Source organism: Pimephales promelas, chromosome 13 (genome assembly GCF_988280905.1).
Source record: "Pimephales promelas chromosome 13, fPimPro1.hap1.1, whole genome shotgun sequence".
Classification (NCBI taxonomy): Eukaryota; Metazoa; Chordata; class Actinopteri; order Cypriniformes; family Leuciscidae; genus Pimephales; species Pimephales promelas.
Genome location: NC_142781.1, coordinates 26,552,036 through 26,575,615, shown reverse-complemented (window position 1 = coordinate 26,575,615; position 23,580 = coordinate 26,552,036). Strand labels below are relative to the sequence as shown.

General features: G+C 35.1%; 1 protein-coding gene across 1 annotated transcript; it reads left to right on the top strand.

Annotated features, from left to right (window-relative positions):
- Positions 1 to 1,299: 1,299 nt before the first annotated feature.
- Positions 1,300 to 19,116, top strand: LOC120493610 (uncharacterized). The gene is made up of 22 exons (XM_089118237.1): positions 1,300 to 1,312; positions 5,298 to 5,441; positions 6,612 to 6,776; positions 7,742 to 7,891; positions 7,992 to 8,165; positions 8,289 to 8,315; positions 8,737 to 8,880; positions 8,965 to 9,129; positions 9,217 to 9,265; positions 10,222 to 10,978; positions 11,022 to 11,536; positions 11,627 to 12,087; positions 12,922 to 13,034; positions 13,638 to 13,711; positions 13,838 to 13,977; positions 14,199 to 14,377; positions 14,464 to 14,634; positions 15,817 to 17,154; positions 17,313 to 17,354; positions 18,342 to 18,401; positions 18,536 to 18,599; positions 18,761 to 19,116. Exons 1-22 carry the CDS (start codon positions 1,300 to 1,302, stop codon positions 18,838 to 18,840), a joined length of 5,025 nt encoding a protein of 1,674 aa, XP_088974363.1. The 3' UTR covers positions 18,841 to 19,116.
- The last annotated feature ends 4,464 nt before the right edge of the window (positions 19,117 to 23,580 follow it).

Here is a 23,580-nt window from a genome sequence, read left to right as displayed (position 1 = left end):
TGTTATGATGTCTCCTCTGTTCACACAAGAGAACATGGAAATAACGGAGGGAATCTAACTTGTTTAGCAGGTGATCCACAAACAGTCGCATTCTTCTGATGGTAACCTGTCTACACAAAGACACATTTATTCCATGGGAACATTTTGTAGGTGGATCATTTGACAAGGAAACAAAATATCAGAGACCTAGAAACAATATTAGTATCACTTCATGCTTGTTTCCAGAGGTAAGGTAGGAGTGAAAAATAATTCTATTAATTGTGTAAATGCTGTTGACTGCTTTTTCATACTCTCAACAAAAAACAAAAAAAACCTTTTTGTAGATTTACAGATTTCAATTGTATAGTAAAATTACATTAAATTGAATAATCCTTACTGTACATATTATTCATATTATAAATTAAGAATTTTAAGTGAGTAAAAAAACTAGAGCTTAATAAAGCATTTTGTATACATCTTAATGAATCAAGGGAATGGATCATTTCAGTTTTCGTATTCATAAATGTAAACATACATTTTTTTTTAAATAATTTATGAATATGAATCACATAAACTAAATAGCCCATTTCATTAGTCCGTTAAGATTTATACAAAATGTTTTAATAACCTCTAGTTTTGTTTTTTTAACTAATTTAAAATTCGTATTTCATAATATTATAAAATGATTCTTTAATTCAATGTGATGGAATTTTACTCTTCAACTGAAGTTTGTAAATCTTTCTTTAAAAGCCATAAAAATATACCATTAGTGTGGTATAAATACTTTTAAAATGTGCTGTTCATTGCTGTACTTTTTTAAAACCGTCCTGATCTTGTCATGCAGGAGTATGTTATAAATGTAAAAGAGCAAGAATTTTACATAGATTAAGTTAAAGCATTCAGTTTGTGTCGTTGTAATTTATTATTAAATTATTCCATTTTATTTTCTGACTGATGCCAATGCACTTCCACACAAGAGATGACCTTTGCTGTAGTAATGTAAATATTTGTTGTAAACATTAATGGATACAACATTTAGACATATAGTGCTTCAGATATTTTATTCTAAATCTATATTTAAATGTATTGATACAATTCCATTCAGTTGTCCAAGTCAGTCGTTTTTTTTTTTGGTGATTTATGACAAAAAAAACAGCATTAAATGGTCATTGATTGTTCAGTGTCATCATTATTATCTGATTTTATATGACAGAATTTCCTATTTTACAGCTGTAAGGTGTCTGGATGAGCCATATGATTGACTTTTGTTCTGAAGAAATACGTTGAAGTTATTTTGACTGACGTACATCAAAGAGAAGCATGGCTGGTCAAGGTACAATAAAAGACTAAATGAACTTATTTTTAATTTACTGTTATTACTTTTGTCACAAAAATGCTCTGATGCATTTTGTATATTAAAACTTAAGCAGGTTTTAGTTTTGCTATACACTCTGAGAAAAATAAATGGTACAACACATTTTGAAAGGGAATACCTCTGTGACAGCTATAGGATTTGTTTGTGAGAGTGTGTAATGACAAATATTTTATGGCTATGTTTACACTCGTCATCACCCGTCATACTCTTGCACTCCGAAATATTTATAAAAATAATATATACTTAAATACTGTATAAAGAAGTACAGTGATTTGTTAGATTACCAGTGGTGGTAAAGTAAAAATAAATACTCCTTTTCAATTTTACTTGAGTAAGAAGTACATCATTACTTGACATAAGTGGGTGTAAAAATTGAAATTAGGCTAACTGATCAGTGAGCCATGTTTATTATTCTAAACAGCACTAAATAATAAGGAAGATTAGTGCAGACATTTTATAGCCTATGAGAATCTTTAGATAATCAAACATGTTTTTACCAAAACTTATATACACGTCATTTAAAAACATTAAACTTCAGTAGGCTATAAGTGTAACAGAGTGGTGACATAATATACAGTAAAACATGTACAATACAGATATCATACATGGGCCAAAATGTGTTAACATTTAAAGAAGTATGCTATGCAAACATACTAGTTTCGTGCAATGGGTGTAGACTGCTCACACAAACTTTTTGCGCCATCAGTCACACAAGTTTTGCGGCTCTTCCAGTTCTTGGTATAAGACGGAAGTAATGCACTACTGTACAATTCTGTTTAATCTAATTTCCGAGACCTTTAGTTTCTGGATTACAAGCTAAGTGTTTTATTTTCCTGCTAATGGTATTTGTTTATTAACGGTTTCATTTCTCGTTTCTTCAGATACAGGACAAATATTAAAGTACTTTGCAGTAATCATGGCTTTCCTGCTGACCCATGAATGTGTTGGGCAAACAACTGTTTTCCCAAAAACAAGTATGGATTTCCAGGTATGGGAAATTGTATTTACCGCAGAAACATAATTAAATAAAATTTGTTTTATGTTTAAAAAAAACACCAACAGATTGCTGTCATTTTCAGAAGTTTCAATCATTTGCATTCTTAATAAAATGTTTTGTACACATTAAACGCAAATTTAAAATATTTACCATTAGCTTTTTATTTTAGCACTATAAACAGAGTACGGAGCCATGATCACATGATTAAATGACAACATTTTTAAATGCAATATAAATGTATTTTTGTGTTATAGTTTTATTCCAGCGGCATAGAAGGGCAACTCCATAATATAAGCGCAGGTCTGATTCATGGTTTTAACCTCTACTAAACTAATACATGTTATTTATATAAAAATTAAAGGCTTAGTTCACCCTGAAATGAAAATTCTGTCAGTAATTTTCCCTCATGTAGTTCCAACCCCGTAAGACTTTCGTTCATCTTCGGAACACAAATTAAGATATTTTTTATTAAATCTGAGAGCTGGATTAAGGGATCGAAATTTGCCAGCCCAGAAAAGTTAAAGACATCGTTAAAATACTCTGACCACAGTGGCTCAATCTTAAAGGCACACTATGCAAGAATTGTCCCTTAATATAACAGCTTCAAAGTCATTTCGGTGGTAAACAAACTCATAGTAGGGCGAATCATCCTGGTAGTGAAGCTTTTGGGGGGGGGGGGGGGGGGGCGTCGCTGGAAAAACCAGCAATGCAAGTTTGAGAGGAGAGCCCCCGACAAATCTCGCGAGAATCACGACATGCTTTACGGCAACGACGTCACACACATCAACAACAACATATGAAGCATGAAGACACAAGGCGCATTTCAGGCGTGATACTCGACGATGAAAAAAAGCAAAGAAAACATGATCGGAAGAGACTAGGAAAAGAGAATCTCACTCGGTCGGGAGAGTCCCACTCGGTCGGGCTTTCACTCGTTGGCACTGGATGCAACAGTGATGCTGACCTGCCGATCTTGTTGATGGACTAGTAAGTAAATATTTCTAAGTTTGTGTGCATTTTATTTTGTGATTTCACTGGAATGAATAGATAGAGTCCGCAACGGCGATAGATTGAAGAGCGGACGTCCAGACGTCTCGAAAAATTTGGGACAGTCCCGAAATCTAAACTGTTGTCCCGAATCCGGCCCTAATTGTCCCGAAAATGATACTAAAGCAAAATCTTGAGTAGTTATTGTCTGATAAAATATTAAAAACTGTCCGTGGAGGTTGAGTCGACCCCCGCCGGCGGCTCATTGGCTGCAGCATCATTTCTGTTTCTTTTTTTACAAGTTCTACAAAGATATAGGTGCGAATTTAGATATACATTGATAAGCAAATTTTCATTCATTCGTTTCGTTGACATGGCTGGTGTACCGGAACCACAACACGCCGTTTTTTAGTCGCAGACTAATGACAGACTGTTGATCTTTGAAAAAAAAAAAAAAAAGTTTGGTTCAGGTTTGAAATTCATTATCTTTTATTATAGGCTATGTAGTCTGAATATCATAGAAGGCCTACCTATAAACACCCCCTAGATCTCTTATTTAAAAAGGCACACTATGCAAGATTTGTATCTTAATATAACATCTTCAAAGGGGTATCAGGCTGTGAGTGTAGAGACGCTCTGCGTGAGTGGTATTTCAGACAGTAACGTTATAGGGGTCATATAATGGTGCATGCATTTTTACAAGTTGATTGTACTGCAATGTGTGTTGTCAGTGCCTGTACACAACCATCATATTGATACAAAATCCATCCAGTGCTTTTGTTTTAATCTCCTTATGTTTTTCCCTGCCTCAAATCGAGCCGTTCGACCGTGTGACATCACTAAATCGAACGCCCCTCCCACGATTGTTGATTGACAGCAGCGTTTCAACACAGGCCCGCCCTGAGCGAGCTGTCATCATAGTCCGCTATTGTTGATACGCTGGAGCAGAATGACGTCTAAACGATTGTGGTGTTCTGTTCTTGGGTGTAATAACCAACACAGTCATTTTGATGTTACAGTAAATTTGAGGGAATATTCCCCACGAGCAACGTCAATGCTTTCATGTTTGTGCGAATCATTTCTCACCAGACTGCTTTATAAAACGAGGATCAGTAAAAAGCTGAAAAAAAAGAAGCTGCTCCTGAAAAAAATAATCGGTACCAACTATTTATGTTCCCTCAGCACTTCTCGTTTTATTAATCTTTATATTAATCTTTGCAAATCGCGGGGAAAAGTTTTTCATGACCAAGTCAATCTGTCAATGAACTTACATCAGTAAACACAGCGTTCGTATCTCACTTCTCTACCCTGCCTGCCAGTACATACAAAGATAGATCAAAGAAACATTACGTTAACTAACCATTCAGAAACGTCCTCAAGCCTTAATTGTCGAACTTCTTTGCGGCTGTCATCTTGTTCTGGTGCGACTCCGGTTCAAACTGATACGGTTGCACAGATGTGTCCTCAGAGACTCCCGCTGCCATTCTCTCTCCAAAACCTTCAACTGTTGTCAAGGCAACACTCCGCGTACGTTCACACCTGCAGAACAGAGGGGCGGGGTTTATTATTTAAAGGCATATGCACTGAAACGGCTTGCTGAAAACAGAGCTGATTTTGACCAGGTAAAATGGTGTTTTCTTAAAACAAACACTAATGAGAATTTTTAATAAAAGTATATTACAAAGTTTTCATTTAGATCCTAAACATTCATATTAGCTTACAAATGGCATTATATGAAAGTTTGACAAAAACGGAATTCCTGCACAGTGTGCCTTTAAGTTTATCAAGCCACGAGAATTTAATCAAAAATATCTAATTTGTTAGGGTGAACTAACCCTTCAAGAATTGAATTTGTAATTTTGTCTGTCAATTGTTTTATCTTGTCCTTTACTTTAAGAGTACAGGCCTCGTTATGACAGCATGATTATTAAAATCTCATTCATTTTCTCATATCAATAGAGACATTGGAATACATCGTGGTTGTGGAACTGAATGCATCCCAAACTATATTTATTGAACAAATCAAAGCAGCTTTTGCCTTTAACTTGTTTCCACTTCGATTGGACAACAGTACTGAAATTACAGCTGGGGACATTACAACAGGTGATCAAAATCCATTTAAATCATTCTTATACTTAAAAGCAGGGTTGGCAATTTTTTTCATAAACACTTTCTGTTATTGTGCTTGAAACTCTCTTCACACCCGGATGGCAATCAATAATAGAAGTGAAGTTAAAGGGTTACAGTAGTTCACCCAAAAATGATGTCATTAAATACTCACCCTCATGTCTTCCAAACCTGTAAGACATTTGTTCATCTTTGAAACACAAATCAAGATCTTTTTGATAAAATCTGAGAGCTGTCCCTCCATTGACAGCTATGTAACTACCACTTTGATTCTTTAAAGCTACACTGTGTAACTCTTTTAGTTTATTCTTAGCTAAAAACACTTAGTTATTTCAAAAATATATGTGCTCATTAATGTATATTTACTTCGTTCAAGTAATAAAGTATTCTCGTGAGTGAATAATATGCCATTGAAAATACATACGGGTAATATAAGGGGTTCTAATGTCGGTCGCCATGTTGCCCCTCCATCTTGAATGTACATTAGCCAAAGAGGGACATACCTAATAATTCAAGCTTCGCCTTTCGCGTTTACGTTTGAGTTAACACTCATGGACGAGGTCGAACTGGAAGCCATGTTAATCTTGGACTACATTGGCCACCGTAGGAGTTAAAACGAAATCGGAATCGAGAGGAACAGAAACTAATATTCACTGGATGGTCATATACATTTTCACAGCTAGATGGCGGTAAAAATCACACAATGTAGCTTTAAAAAAGTTTGTCCAAATTTTCTGAAGAGACATAAGAGCTTTAAATGATGAAAAGATTTAATTTAGGCTTTTAAACACATATAAACATTGATCAGCGAACATAAAGAGAAGCTCAACCACTTGATGGGTGAAATCAAACCTCACAGGTGGTACAAGTCAGAGCTCTGTAAGTTGTTTACGTTCATTATTATTGTAATGTTATGTGCTTTGAGACATGAGGTATTTAAACACAGTCTCTCTTGAGCTTTGCAAACTTTGTTCTGGTTGTGCGGCGTGCGCATTCAATGTTTTTTGGGGGGGAGGCGTGGCTTTGGAGAGCCTCTGAAGAGAGGGCGGGATCTCATGCTTTCAAAGCTAGCTTTCTAAAATTGCCAACCCTACCTTTAATTTTCATCTTTACTGTTATTAACCAGTTCTGTTATATTAACATTAGTGTGCCAACAAAATGTGACTGAATACCAGTGCGTATGTGAAGATGGTTATGCATGGACATACAACAACTGCAAGATATATGAGGCCTGTGATGACATCAGTCTGGGCTCATGTGGATGTATCAATGGTATTCCGAGTGATGGAGAGATGTGTGTGCTGGAGAGCGGTAAGAATCATGAGTCATGGCCAAACAAGCCAACTGTAAATGCACCCAAAAAAAGCTGTAAAAATAAGTTGTTAATGTTAAAAAGAAAAATAATGCTACAATGATTGCATATGTTAAGGTAAACAGTTAACCAATTAGTTTAAAAAATATTATTAGATTTAACAGGGCATTTTACGGTTTAAATTTTTTGTTTTCTTATGTAAAAAGTATACATTTGAAAACAGTGAAATTAAATTTTTTTAATAAATGTTTTTTTAATTCATTTAAATTTAACAGACTTTTACATATTTTTATAAAACATAATAATTATGAGTCACGTTACAACAACATGCATTTCAGTGTTTACACATGGGATTTGAAAAATACTAATGAACAATGCTCACTTAATAAGTAGATGTCACGGGAACACACAGGGAAACAGGTGGATCCAAATGGAGCATATTTATTATCAGGGCAATCCAACTCATAGTCATCCATGCAGGGGTCAAAATCCATTTTAGCAGTCCAATAAACAAATAAACAAGAAACAAGAACAGGCAAGAAAACCGACCTCGGAAGTGTTAGTGACATTCAGCAACGAATCCGTACACAAACTAACACAGACAGGGAATATATACACAGAACTAACAAGACTAACACAGAACAGCTGGGAACAATGATTACGGGGAACAGCTGAGTGCAATGAACTGATGAGTGACAGTGACAGACAGAATGCTGGGAAATGCAGTTCCAGAAGTACATGACACCGAGGGGAAGGAGGACATCTAGTGGACAAACAAGGGAACACAACCAGACACTGTGACAGTAGACTGCTTATTTGCATGTATTAATTATATAAATGGATTGTAATTAAAAATATTATATAATAATATAATATAAAGTATTGCAAAAGTATATTAAAATGACTCATGTAATGTATAAACACTGAGCTTGCAATGATTGTAAGCTTGTTGATTCTGTCACAGAACTTACTTTCACAGAGTTCTTGTCTGAAATTGAGATTGAATCATCAAGCATCTCCGTGATCGATGAGATGAGGAGATATTTTCAGAACATGACCTTTCCACTTAAGTTAGATGAGCTGGTTGAAGTATTAAATGTGGACATCACGACAGGTGAAGAACATCACAAGACCTTCATGAGTTTCTGAAAACAAACACAGCAGTTCTGATCTGTTAAAAATGATCTTACTTTTATGTTTTATCCTTTTTTTAGTGTGCAATTTCAATGACAGTGGTTACAAGTGCGTATGTGAGGATCAGTATTTCTGGCCGTGTGAAAAGTGCACTGAATATGGGAGCTGTGATGACATCACTAACAACACATGCAGCTGCATCAATGATATTCCAACTGATAGACAGTTCTGTCAACCAGTCAATGAGATAACAAGTAAAATTGTTTTATACATTTCTGTTTGTGTTCATACAAAATGACCTGTGGGTCAGTTACTGTTAAATGAAGTGTATGTGTATACAAATTATTTCTAATCCATTCTCCTCCTTTTCCCAAAAGATAACACAGCATGTGCGCAACCAACAGGTACATAAAACATCTGACTAAAGGGTAAAGTTCACACAAAAGTGAAAAATCTGTCAGCATTTACTCATCCTTTACATTGTTTTAAACCTGTATGACGTTCTTCTGTGGGACATAAGGGAAAATATTTTGGTGGTTGGTAATCAAACCGTTTTGGTTCCCATTGAATTCCATTGTATGAAAAAAAAAAAAAAAAAACGATGCAATTTTTCACAGAAAATCATATACAGGTTTAAAACAACATGAGAATAAATGATGGGAGAATAAATATCATTTTTTATCATTTAATATCATTTTTTTTTATCATTTTGGTGAACTATCCCTTGGTGAAATCCTGAAGTCTTGATAACTGCAGTAATTTTATGTATATTTAAAGATGAGTGAATATTCCTGATTCTTTTTATATTTTCTACAGTGACTCCAGTTCTGATTACATATTACACTGAAATTCAGATAAATGCCGAGAATACTTCCATCATTGATCAGTTGATGAATTATTGGATGTTTTTTGATTTTCCTTACACAATCATTGACAGCATTAACATCACAGAAATCAACATAACTACTGGTATGATCTCTCTCTGCTTTGGCTAGTACTTTATAAATCATACTGCTATAAATGAATGATGTCTTTTTTAATTCTGCTCTTCAGTGTGTTCTTTGAATGAAACACAATATCGGTGTAAATGTGAGGGTCTGTTTGTTTGGCCAAATGACACATGTCACTCATACAAGGCCTGTGATGACATCATTGATGGTTCATGTACATGTATCAATGCTCTTCCAATCGACGGACAGTTCTGCCAGTTAAAAGAAGGTAAGCCCATAAACTGAAATGTTAATATGGACTGTTAATATAAACATTTTTCATTTTACTCTATTATACATGACCATTGCCGTTTAGGCATAGGCCAACGAGAGCTCCCATACCCCACGTTAACACGTTACAGAAAGTACTCTTTCCTATACTCTGCTGTCTTGTGGAATGGTTTTCCTTTAAACCTTAAACTTCTTCCAATTATCATTTTAAATCTTCAATAAAAAAATTGGTTATTAAACCTATAAAAAAATGTATTAAAAAAAGGAAATAGAGATAGAAATCCTTGAAGTATTAGGAATTCTGTATTGTCTGCTTGTCTTTCTGGAAATTTAGCCCGTGTTTCGTTCTTTTTATTCTGTTTTTATCCTTTTTATTTATTTGTATTTTTTATGCCCCCTTTCTTCATTGTCCTCAATGTTTTTATTCCATGTACTTTTACTCATCTTCCACCTTAAGGACCACAATGGAAACAAGCCTTTTTGTTTTTGTGTTTTTATTCTTTTGAACACTTCGTGTTGATTGTTGAACAATCAAGTTTTCATTCATTCATTCAGTCATTCATACATCAATGTTTCTGCCCCCATGGTCACAAAAAATACTATTAAAATTATAATTTGAAAAATACTTTATTAAAAACCTCTATATTAACTGCCTTTCTATTAATCCAGTACAGTTAGTAACAGTTAAAACTACATATATTTTAAATAAATAATAGTCCCAGCAAAATAATGTGATGATTTGCATGCTTTCCAATCTTAACTGTGGTATTAAATAAATATTTGTGAAAAAAAAAACATGTTAAAGTGTTCTGTTCAAATTTGTACATCTCCAACCGCACAAATAAAATTGGAGCATGCAATTGCTCATGTTTGGATAGACTGACTGCAACAAACTCAAGTCTCCCTGTCAGCAGCAGTAACACATTCTATACAATCTTTGTTTACATTTTTGTGTATTATTTCCTTAACTAATAAGAGTTTTTGTATAGTTTAGAAGAGAATAGTAAGATTTTAAATATTACTATTTTTTTCACATATGAAATATGCAGATTTTCAATTTCAAATCAAGTAATTTACATTTTTTTTTCAGTTCCAACAGTAACACCAACTCCATCAACACCACCAGTGCTATCACCATCAACAACACAACTATCAACCACTCTATCATCAACATTAGCATCAATGCCATTAACATCAACACCATTATCAACATCACCAACACCATTATCAACATCACCAACAATAACACCATTATCAACATCACCAACACCATTATCAACATCACCAACATCAACACCATTATCAACATCACCAACACCATTATCAACATCAACACCATTATCAACATCACCAACACCATTATCAACATCACCAACATCAACACCATTATCAACATCACCAACACCATTATCAACATCACCAACATCACCAACATTATCAACATCACCAACATCAACACCATTATCAACATCACCAACATCACCAACATCAACACCATTATCAACATCACCAACACCATTATCAACATCACCAACATCAACACCATTATCAACAACACCAACACCATTATCAACATCACCAACATCAACACCATTATCAATAACACCAACACCATTATCAACACCATTATCAACATCACCAACACCATTATCAACATCACCAACATCACCAACATTATCAACATCACCAACATCACCAACATCAACACCATTATCAACATCACCAACATCAACACCATTATCAACATCACCAACATCAACACCATTATCAACATCACCAACACCATTATCAACATCACCAACATCAACACCATTATCAACATCACCAACACCATTATCAACACCATTATCAACATCACCAACACCATTATCAACATCACCAACATCAACACCATTATCAACACCATTATCAACATCACCAACATCAACACCATCATCAACATCACCAACATCAACACCATCATCAACATCACCAACATCAACACCATTATCAACATCACCAACACCATTATCAACATCAACACCATTATCAACATCACCAACATCAACACCATCATCAACATCACCAACATCAACACCATCATCAACATCACCAACATCAACACCATTATCAACATCACCAACATCAACACCATTATCATCACCAACATCAACATCACCAACATCAACACCATCATCAACATCACCAACACCATTATCAACATCACCAACATCAACACCATCAACACCATCATCAACAACATCACCAACACCATTATCAACATCACCAACATCAACACCATTATCAACATCACCAACATCAACACCATTATCAACATCACCAACATCAACACCATTATCAACAACACCAACACCATTATCAACATCACCAACACCATTATCAACATCACCAACATCAACACCATTATCAACATCACCAACACCATTATCAACATCACCAACATCAACACCATTATCAACATCACCAACATCAACACCATCATCAACATCACCAACATCAACACCATCATCAACATCACCAACATCAACACCATTATCAACATCAACACCATTATCAACATCACCAACATCAACACCATCATCAACATCACCAACATCAACACCATTATCAACATCAACACCATTATCAACATCACCAACATCAACACCATCATCAACATCACCAACATCAACACCATCATCAACATCACCAACATCAACACCATTATCATCACCAACATCAACATCAACACCATCATCAACACCATCATCAACATCACCAACATCAACACCATCATCAACATCACCAACATCAACACCATTATCATCACCAACATCACCAACATCAACATCACCAACATCAACACCATCATCAACATCACCAACATCAACACCATTATCATCACCAACATCAACACCATCATCAACATCACCAACATCAACACCATCATCAACATCACCAACATCAACACCATCATCAACATCACCAACATCAACTACACCATCATCAACATTAAAATCAATGCCAGCATCAACAACCCAATTACCACCACCATCAACCGTAACAACAAAAGGTAAAATTACCACCACCAATAACAACAAAAGCTATGCCCAGTAAAAATAAACCTGAAATAGGAGAGTAACCATTAGATCAGAATAGTCAAAAATATCCAGATTGTGCTTGAATAAATTGAGAAATGTTTAATAAAATCTATGCAACTACCACTTTGATGATTCAAGAAGTTTATAAAGCAGGGGTGCCCAATCCTGCTCCTGGCGATCGACTGTCCTGCACAGTTCATCTCCAACCCTAATCAAACACACCTGAAGTAGCCAATTAAGGTCTTTAGGATCACATTCAGGTGTGTTTGATTATGGTTGGAGATGAACTGTGCAGGACAGTCGATCGCCAGGAGCAGGATTGGGCACCCCTGTTATAAAGGGATTGTAAAAATAATCGATGTGAATTGAGCAGTTTAGTCCAGATTTTCTGAAGATAGACGATCGCTTTATATGATTAACAGATTGAATTCAGGCTTTTATTCACATATAAACATTTATCAGCTAACATAAACAGAAGCTCGACTGCTTGATGCGTGAGAACAAACCTCATTGGTTCTTACCGAAGCTCAAACGTGCTGCGAACCTCAATGGTTTTCACACATCAAGCAAACATGCTCGAACTTCCGTTTATCATAACTGCGTTATTTGGTGTCTGAATTACAGCAATTTTTTTTATTAGCAGGGGCACAACAATGGCTATACAAAGCATGTCAAACAATAATAAAAGAAAATAATTTTGTTCATTTGTCCACCAGCAACAGTTGTTGGGATGTCAATGACATTAAATAAGATATTTGACAGCAGTCTTACTAACCTTAGTAGCGAGGACTTCAAAGATTTATCTGGAAAAATCAAAGCAACAGTGAGTATTCCATGTTTCATATTTCAAAGAAATATATTGTTTGTGTGATTTGTTGATTTTTGATGATTTTGGTATAAATAAAAGTTTGAATACAACTTGAATTTACCTTTGAAGAAGTCAACATACTTGCTATTTTTTTATATATATATATAAATAATATTTATGGCAACACTTTATTGTAATGGTTCACTTTAGACACGCTACTAACATGTCAACTACCAGTCATTAGATTATTAGTTGACTGCTTACTTAATATCTGCTATCACTTTATTTTGATGCTCTCCCAACAGACATTACTGACTATTCGTAGCATTGCAACTACAACATATTCTACTAATCCAAACCCTAACACCTAACCCTTTCACAGTTTCCTACAGTCTACTAATACTCGAATGAGAGTAGGTTGGCATGTAGTTGCAAAGATGATATGAATAGTGGATGTCTAAAGTGGACAATCAAAAATAAGTGTGACCATATTTATTTATGAATAAATATTTATTTATTCAACAAAAAATATATATTTATCCATACGATTAAAATTATATATATTACTAATATACAATGACTTTTTCAAGCATACATTGGGTACTTTTGCTTTTACAGATTGAAAAGAGTTATTCTAATAATCTACCTGGCATTAACTACATTTCTGGTTCTACAAAAGTCCATAGATTCAGGTACGATTTACCATTTAAATTTGAACCCTTTTTTACTCAACATTTCCATTTATTCACTACTTTTCAAACAAATAAAATGATAATACAGTGTATTCATATTGATGTTGTTTTTGTTTCGCTCCACAGGCCTGGTAGTGTTATAGCAGACTACACCATAAGGGCAACATCGGACAAACTTGAATTTTTTAGTGCAGCAAACACAAATGTTTCTGACTCTCTACAAGCACAAAAAATCATTTCAACCAAAGCTGATTTTGCTCGAAGTGGTAAGGATGGTCGATGCCCAATCTAAAACCCTTCACATTTCTTATTTCCATCATATTTATTATGTAATTTGTTTTTGTTCATTGTTGAATGATATGATCTATATGGTTTTTAGTTTCAGAACAAAATATTTTCAGTACTTTCAAGTCCCAAAATGTAATGTGATATACTCTTGTTCAATTAAATATGTTTCCTTCTGACTTTCAATAAAATACTTCTCCAGATTATGACTGTATAAATGAAGAAATTGGATTTGGAAAAGAAAATGATGTGAGGGAAGGAATCTGTGGAAATGGCATGAAAGGCACTACAAATTACACATGTAAACCACCTAAATGGACACTACCAGTTGTTGACAACTGTGTACTTGACGCTATCTATGATATTATAAGAAACATTACGGTAATCAATTGGCCATGTCTATTGAACAATCATCTGTCCTTTTTTAAAAGCTTCTAATATTTGTATTTTTGTACTTTGCAATTTAGTCCTTGCTTGACACGGAGATTCCAGGATTTTTGGATAACTTCAATAGTGTCATTGCAGGGAATGATATTGAGATAACCCAGTCTCCTATTGCCGTCCAAGCAATTGTGTTGATACTCAATACAGTTGCTCAATTGTCAAAAAATGTTTCCATCAATAAATCAGAGATGATGGTATGTATAGTCACATTCAATTATTTGTGTACATTTTGATGTGTAGACATTTTTTCTTGTATTTAATTTAATTTAAGTCAATATGACATCATGACTTTTGCGTAAACATACTTTTACTTTTGCGTAAACTTCACTTGAAAGTGGCATGTTATCTATACGCATTTTGAGCTATCCGCTTGTATGCGTGTATGTCTACGCTATTAATGTCCGAGTGATCCCGCGTGCATGTACGCGCAGTTAAACGTCCGAGCGAAACGAAGCAAAATGTAGATCTACATCTGGGAGCTATATTTTTTTCCTAGGATGGTAGGGGAAGACTCATAAATGCTATTAACCCCAGTGACGGGTAAGGTTAGGGACGGGGTTGGGGTAGGTCATGTATTTATATATACAGTAATAACGTTAAGTCATAAACACGCGTGTTGATAGCACGCCAAAAATAGAAATAAGAATTGCCGTGTCATACAGTAGAATAGATAATATCTAATAATTAAGATAAATTAATGTTGACATGGGCTGATAGGCGTAGCTTTAGGATGGCCTTACGACTCGTAGAAGCTAAAAGAAATGACAAATTACAGATTAACAAAAAATATATTCTCCAAAATACTTTAAAGCAATTCAAATAGTATGCAAAAATATATTATAATAATGATAATAATAATCCAATACTTAATGATCTTTCCCCCCAATCTTGTATGCATTTTAAAATTGAATATGCTTTGGCACAGAAAAAAAGTGGTTAGCTTTGCAATTCGAAAGACCAGACTCGTTACTCTTGAAAAAAAAAAAAAAAAAAAAAAAGTCTAGGCCTCTCTTGCGCTGTCGTCATTTTAATCCTTCCAGAACTCGTGTATGTCACACATTAGCACTTGTGACACCAGCCTCGCTCCATTCCACAGCTCTCTGCCCCGCCTTGCTTGCCACGTAAGATTTTGGTAAACACTAATTAAGCTATTCAGTGCAGAATGATAATGCAGTGTGGTAACATTAATCACTGTTCAGTGAATTTTCTAGCCTAAAAATCCCAGCCCAAATATGACCCTACACCTAGAGTGTGGATTCAGTGTAGTTGTGTTGTGCAACAGCTATTCTCTCTATATTGCATCTATATTATATTATATCATATCAGTTTATGGGATCAATTTCATCATATTAAACACTTTTATATTCAATTTCCAGAATTTCATAGAAGCAGTGGACATTATTGTATCAGGTAATGTCAGTGGTACATGGAAGGAATTGAACAGAGGAAACACCAGCACTATACTTCTGAGCGCTATTGAGAAGATAAGTGAACGTCTCATAGATGATTTTGCATTTACTGGAACATCCATTCAGCTGAACAGAACTACATTTAAAAACTCATTCAATATAACATCAACACTGCCAAATTCAACTACAGTGATCATCATACCACAGGTTCCTAAAGTGACTACCATAACCATCATAATCTTCACAACTCTTGACAACGTCCTACCTACTAATAATCATGAAACTAATAATTCAGTTGTGCGCATCAATGGAGATGTGGTTGTTGTTAAGGTTAATGAAACGCTTCCCAAAATTCAATTTGTTTTTGACACTACGGATGTATCTTTAGGAAATGCTCAATGTGTCTTTTGGAATTTCAGTCTTGAAGCATGGGATTCCAGTGGATGTAAAAGAACAGGGAAGAAAGAGGGCGAGATAACATGTGAATGCAACCACACAACCACTTTTTCAATCCTAATGTCACCGTTTTCCCCGGATTCCCTGGATGAAAAAGCCTATATAGTGTTAGCCTATATAACATACATTGGTGTAGCTATTTCAATGGCCAGCTTGATTTTGTGCCTCATCATCGAGATTATCGTGTGGAAGTCAATGACAAGAAATGACACATCCTACATGCGACATGTGTCCATAGTCAACATTGCCGTGTCCCTGCTGATCGCGGACATCTGTTTTATCATTGGAGCCGCAGTCGCAGAACAAGAGCAGCCAACATCAGTGGGTCGCTGCAGTCCAGCGGTTTTCTTCATGCACTTTTTTTACCTGGCTCTTTTCTTCTGGATGTTAATTTCAGCGCTGTTGCTCTTTTACCGGACAGTCATGGTCTTGTCCCAAATGTCAAGGGCCAGAATGATGGCCATTGCCTTCATAGTCGGTTATGGTGCGCCTTTGCTCATTGCGGTCATTACTGTTGCGTCGACAGCTGGACCTGAGAAATATATCACGAAAGAATTAGCATGCTGGCTGAACTTTAATGAATCTAAGGCCCTGCTGGCATTTGTGATTCCAGCTCTCACTATTGTAGCCATAAACCTTGTGGTTTTGATTGTGGTTCTGTATAAGATGTTGAGGAGAGGAGTTGGTGCCACAACTCAACCGGGTGAGAAACATACCCTGGTTGTCATTGCCCGATGTGTGGCCATATTGACTCCTATCTTTGGTCTAACTTGGGGATTTGGAATTGGAACCATGTTGTCCCCTAATTTTGGCATTCATGTGGTGTTTGTACTCCTCAATTCACTGCAGGTATCACTTTCTGTCTCTATATTTAAAAATATATAAATATCTATAACAAATTCAGCTATAACAACATTCAACTGTAATGTTGCACATTGATCTATTCTAAATGTCTGTACTTTTATGAATTTCATTTGTATTTTCATTTGTAACACTTCCTTTAATAGGGATTTTTCATTTTGGTGTTTGGAACGCTTTTAGACAAGAAGGTAAGTACGTGTTTACTCCTATTGCTTTGTAAAGTGTTTAGCCACTTTTTTAAATATTGGCCTAGGTTTATTTACTGTTTTTATCCTGCTTATTACATGGCTGCCCTCCAAATATGTGAACATGAAATATTGATTTGATTTGAAATTTTATCTATACTATATATATTTTATCTTTATAAAGAAATATGAAACATAACTGCTAAATATTCACAGGGAGAGAGTTTCTCAGGTCGGTTGGAGCATTGATTGAACCAGGGATGTCAATCATAAAAGAATTAAACACCCCTTTGAGTCAGTTCTTTCTTTTCAGTGAATTGGGCAAACAGGTTTCTGATACCATCTAAATCAATTCACATTTGTCCAAACGGCTCTCTCGACAATCTCCTGAAATGGCTTTTCAGTCTGTAACAGACAGTTGTGAGATAGCCAACTAAAGAACACAAACAGCACTTGATGAAAAAATATTCACTAACTAACACTTGAAAACAAAAGGCTACTTTTTGAGAGGTTACTTTCAATTTATGACCATTCACACCGAAAGTGTCTGCCTGCACTGTTTTTACTTGTTGTTTTTATGTGAACATGCATTAGATGGATGTGTTAACTAACTAACTAAAAACTTTTTTTTAAATGCTGCCGTGTTTAAAACATTGAAAGTCAGCATTAAACATAACATCACTTAAACAGTCACTTCTTACATTTTCTCTGATCAGATGGCTATCATTTTACATTTAAATTAACATTTTAAATTAAACTGTAAATGCATCTAGTTGTAGACATGTCAATTTTACTCCTCCCAAAATGGTAAAAAGAAAAAAGTATGAGAGCGTGTTATCAGAAAATACCTGTGCGTTGGTACACCATCCACTTCAGATATTTCCTGATGTTCGTCATCAATTAAATCAAATCAGAAACCAACATTCTGTGTAATAGCAGACAATTTCAACAACACATTTCTGAACGTTAACCAGAGATCTTTGATTACAGGTTCGTGAGTTGCTACAAAGAAAGCTGGCACTACAGAAACTCAGTTCCAGCCATACCAATGTAAATGCTATTCTATAATAGTACATCCTAAAAGCATATGTGCTCTATAGGACTTTAACTAATGTTCAACCAGTTTCTATATACACTTTGACATTGACTCTATGTGATTTATTTGTATTTATATTACCTCACAGAGCACCAGTGCAGGATCATCATCCACACCTCGATTCAATTTCTTGCCATGGATCCGGCGGAGGAGTAAGTAGATGACATACATCTAAAAACAAACATTTACATTATTAATAATGAGAATATAGTTATTATTCATGAGTTATATTTATCATTTAGATAAATGTCTGCTTAATGAATTTATGCAAAGATAATAGATGTGTGAGTAACATACATCTAACTATTTGCAGAAGTGTACAACGTGTCTGAAGCCAACACTTCCTCAGCTACAGACCGCTCCAACAGCTCATATGCCATTTTGAACACTTAAAAGACACTCCGAAAGTGTTTCCTATACTGCAATGTCTGTTAGTATTTGGTGTAAGAAATGTTTCAATGTTCTGATATGACAGAAATAAGGTTACAATATGACTTTTATACTGTATTGTATATTACACAGTGGTTAAGGGTGTAGACTTTTTTGTATACTTGAAAAATGGGGTATTTTTATAACAACACTACTCAAGGGTTTCCTTTATTTTGAGAAGATTTTTATATCAGACATTTTAAATGAGACATTCTTGTCCAGTTTCATAACACTCTATTTTCTGCCCTGTTTTAATTAATTCAGTGTGTTCCCAAAATGATTAATCCAAATGAAAAAAAAAGTGTTCTCCTAATAAAAGGTGTTGATGGCCATTGGGCTGTTGAAAATTGAGACTAACTCAGCCGAAATTATGAATTGCAATCTCATTGATCTGACACGACACGACAAATTGTTAAGGAGTATTTTAAATATGGTTTTATTTTACTAATGACTTGCCTTACAAGTGAAATGGCATGGGATTGTCACAAATGTATGCACAGACTGAAGATGAAGCTGAATGAAGTTACACAATCAAATAAAAGAACACAGAAACTAAAGAAATACAAACTAAAAGTCCCTGAAAACTAAAATAACTGAGAGTACGTTTACACTACATAACTGAGAAGTTTTCCTTGTTTCCTTGGCATTATCCGTGTACAGACGACACCATTGTCACAACGATTCCCATTCACGTGGATCCCCAAAAAACAACAAAACGCTGTATTCTGCTAACAGGCCGTTAGATGGCGATGAAACACATTGAACATGATTTGATTTCACTGTTTTCAGAAAAGCGCATTTTTGCCTTTTCAGAAACTTGCACTTTGAACCAAAACGTCGTTAATGAACGGCCAAACCACATAAAAAGTTTTATGTTTTGGTCGAGAATGGTGTATAGGGGCATAGTTTGTGGGATAAACAAAACTAAGTAGGCCCACAAAAATGCTAACTAGGCTATTGTTTTATTTTAGTTATTTGTGTATTTATTTAAAAAACAACAAACAAACGAATGGCTCTCATGAGATCCCCACCCCCACCCCCCACAAAAAAAGGATTTTCAGGTAAGTTATCAGATGTATGATCATGACTGTCTGACATGACAATGTTGTTCCTCACACAACAGTGTCTTTCCTCATTCTTTGTTTAGGCTACTTTGGCCTGAAAAAGCATTTAGCATATTTTACACTTTTCCTGCAATTTTCACCAAATAGCTTTTCAAACAAGTTTTATTTGACAACCCCCAGTTATGATGGTTAAGCTAGTATAGCCTAAGTAGCCTAACCATTAGCAGTCAAAAGTCTTAACTTTTTTTTTACCCTAAATGTATAGCAGATAAGGGACAAACATGTCCTACACAAAAAAAAGCCCTCTTTATGTAAAACAAAAACAACAACTAATAATCAAAATAAAAATATTTAAAAAGTTACGTCTAAAGGAATTCTGGATCCTCAGGACATTCGTTGCTTTTATTTTTTAAATAAATTCTTTAGTATTATTTTATTTATTTTATTATTTTATTTTATTATATTATTTATTATTTTATTATTATTATTTGAAATACATGCTCTATACTTAAAATGCATGTGATGAAACCTGGTTTCATCACATGCATTTTAAGTATAGAGCATGTATTTAAAATAATACTGCTGTGGGTAGCATGAGGTCACAATGTGAAACTGTGAAAGTATTAAAATAGTAGTAGTAAAATATTCAGTTTTGTCAACTCTGTCAGATGTCAACTCCTTAAGGAGTGAACAACTTTATATAAATAACTTTACATATATTTAACAAAAACAAATTATAAATAAAAGCAATTACATTTATTTGCAATTTATTTGTTAGTCTGTTATGTTATTTTTGGAAGAAATCTTAATTTCATGCACCAGATGTGGGCCTCCATGCATGTCTTATAGGCCCAGTGTATATGTGTTAAGGGCATTGGGGGCCCACATCAATGTTTTTTTTTTTTTTTTTTTTTTTTTTTTCAGGGGGCCCAGAATTCCCTTGCTACGACCCTGGCTTTGTGCATGAGCTGCATTCAGTTTAACTTTTGAGTGACATAAAAATGCCAAAATAGCAGATCATTTAGTGGCTGTTGAACGATTTAGATAAAAATTTGTAGAGACGTGACATTTGATGAAAATATTCTCCCTCAGAGTAAGTCGCTTTTACCTCATCTCATGATGGCCGAAGATATTTGTGGACATACCCATATCAAATGGAAGGAGGAAGTCTGTCAGTTGTGTGATTGTGATACAATACAATCACACAACTGTGACAATAAGGGTGCACCTGTGAGATAGTCAACATCAAGCACCTGACAGACTTTCTCCTTCCATTTGATATGAGTATGTCCCTACAAATATCGGAAAATCATGTCATGAGATGAATAGATCTCACCGGCTGCTTTATTAGATATACGAACATTTATTAATGCAAATTAACATCTATAACCACTTGACATGGCACCAGATCAATGTATTTAGGCATGCCATGTAGAGATGGTCAAGATAATCTGCTGAAGTTCAAACTGAGCATCAGAATGGGGAAGAAATGTGATTTAAGTGAGTATAAATGTTTGTTGGTGCCAAACAGGCTGGTGTAAGTATTTCAGAAACTGATGATCTAGCAATTCATGTATTACTTAATCCATTAATCATAAGACTCATTATTAGTTGCTGATGCAATAATAATAAATTAATGGTTTAGTTCTTCATGAGTCATACATTAACATCTGAATTAGTTAAAAATTAATTAATGCATATTAGTGCACCCGTATCGTAAAGTGTTACCGAGTTCACTATAAAATGTATTGATGGAGTACCTGGAGTAGCCTAACAATTTATCTGAACCTTCACTAACTCATAAGTTAGAAGTTAGAAGAACTTTAAATTTGTATTATTTAATACACAAATAAGTTAATAATTGAAATATTAAATATGAAATATTAAGTTATATCATATTGACTAAATAAATCCAAGTTAGCAACAGCACACATGCTAATGTAAATATCAAAGAGACTATCTGTCATGAGTCAGGTTATCTTCTCTTTGCTTCTCACTATCCCTTTGCACACACGCGCACACACAAACACACATTTTCTTGCATTTTCTGTTTTGAGATCTCCCTCTCTCCCTTTCTCTCTCTCGATTGTTCACCCTTTATCTCTTCATCTAGGCTAGTGTTTGTTTGTTCACGCAGTTCTTTGTCACATTTTTGTTACACGTCATGCGTTACAGCTGCTGCTCCCTTATCATATCTGAATAGTTTAGGAAGAACTCACCTTGTTTTGTTTGTCCGGTATTTACTGCCTTGACTTATGATCTGCTGCGTGGGGTACTCTGCGGTCCTCTTTATCTGGCTGAGATACCTACTTGAGCAGGGGTGGCTGGCCAATAGAGAGTGCTAGGGAATATTTGCTTGCAAAAATCACTCAAAATTGTTTTGGGTAATACTTTTTTTATTTAATCAGCTAATTAAGTAATCACTAAGTATATTTTTTGAGTTCGATTACAAATGGAAAGTTTATGGAATACGTTTGTTTTTGTGCAAGAATGCCTCAACCTTGGCATTAATAATTACTTTTCACAGAGCACTGGTAGCCTATTTGGGTGGTTATTAATTATAATCCGAATTGTTAATTATATAGCCTTTCCAACACCCTAGGTCGCTTTACAATATAGGCTAGGTTAAGAAATAAAAAAAAAAAAATAATAAACCTCAACATCAAAGATGACAGAAAGTAATATTCAGAGGTTACTTACAATAATCTCTTACAATATCCATAACAAGGCAGAGGCCTACATCAAAGCGTACAAAAATAAGCATGTCATGGAACCTTTAAAGATTGTGAGCTGAAGAGTAATATCAGAGACTATTTAAAAGGAAAAGGGAGGCTTACTGCGCTTCTGTAAATTGCCAAACGATCCGGTGCAATCAGGGCAGGACAAGACCAAACAGAAAGGGAGAATCACCGGTGCAAAAATCTTCTTGGTAACAAATTTATTAGAGGTGCAAAACTTGACTAACGTTTCGATGTAAAACTACATCTTCATCAGAGTCCTTGAAGGACTATCTATGATATACTTCACAGTTAAGTTATATTACTTTTAATACGATTTAATATGAAAAACGATATGTGCTTTCACGTCAGAGAGTCTCCAAAAGTCTCTAATAACAAGTCGTTGGATTTGTCGCTAGTCGCTTTTTTGAAAATTTGTCGCTAAAGGGGTCTGAATACTCGCTAAATAGAGCAACAAAGTCACTAAGTTGGCAACACTGCCACCTGGCTTGTCACACAGTAACTAAAAAAGGCGGGTCTTTGCAAACAGTCACTATAATAATGCAACGCATTCTCACCCCAAGGCGTCACGCTTTTGCCAATGCGTATACATCCAACTCACATGGCACCCTTTACCGTCAATATCGGTATCAATATCGCTTCGGTTATGGGTAGATTTAGGTCTGGGGTAGGGGTAGGGTTAGGTTAGACCAACCCTGTTCCTGGCGGCACACCAACACTGCGTGTGGTGTATTCTTTGTCTCCCTTATCAAACACACCTGATTCAACCCATCAGCTCATAATCAGGTGGGTTAATGAGCTGATGGGTTGAATCGGGTGTGTTTGATTAGGGAGACAAAGAAAACACGCAGTGTTGGTGTGCCGCCAGGAACAGGGTTGGGAAACACTGGGTTAGACCACTA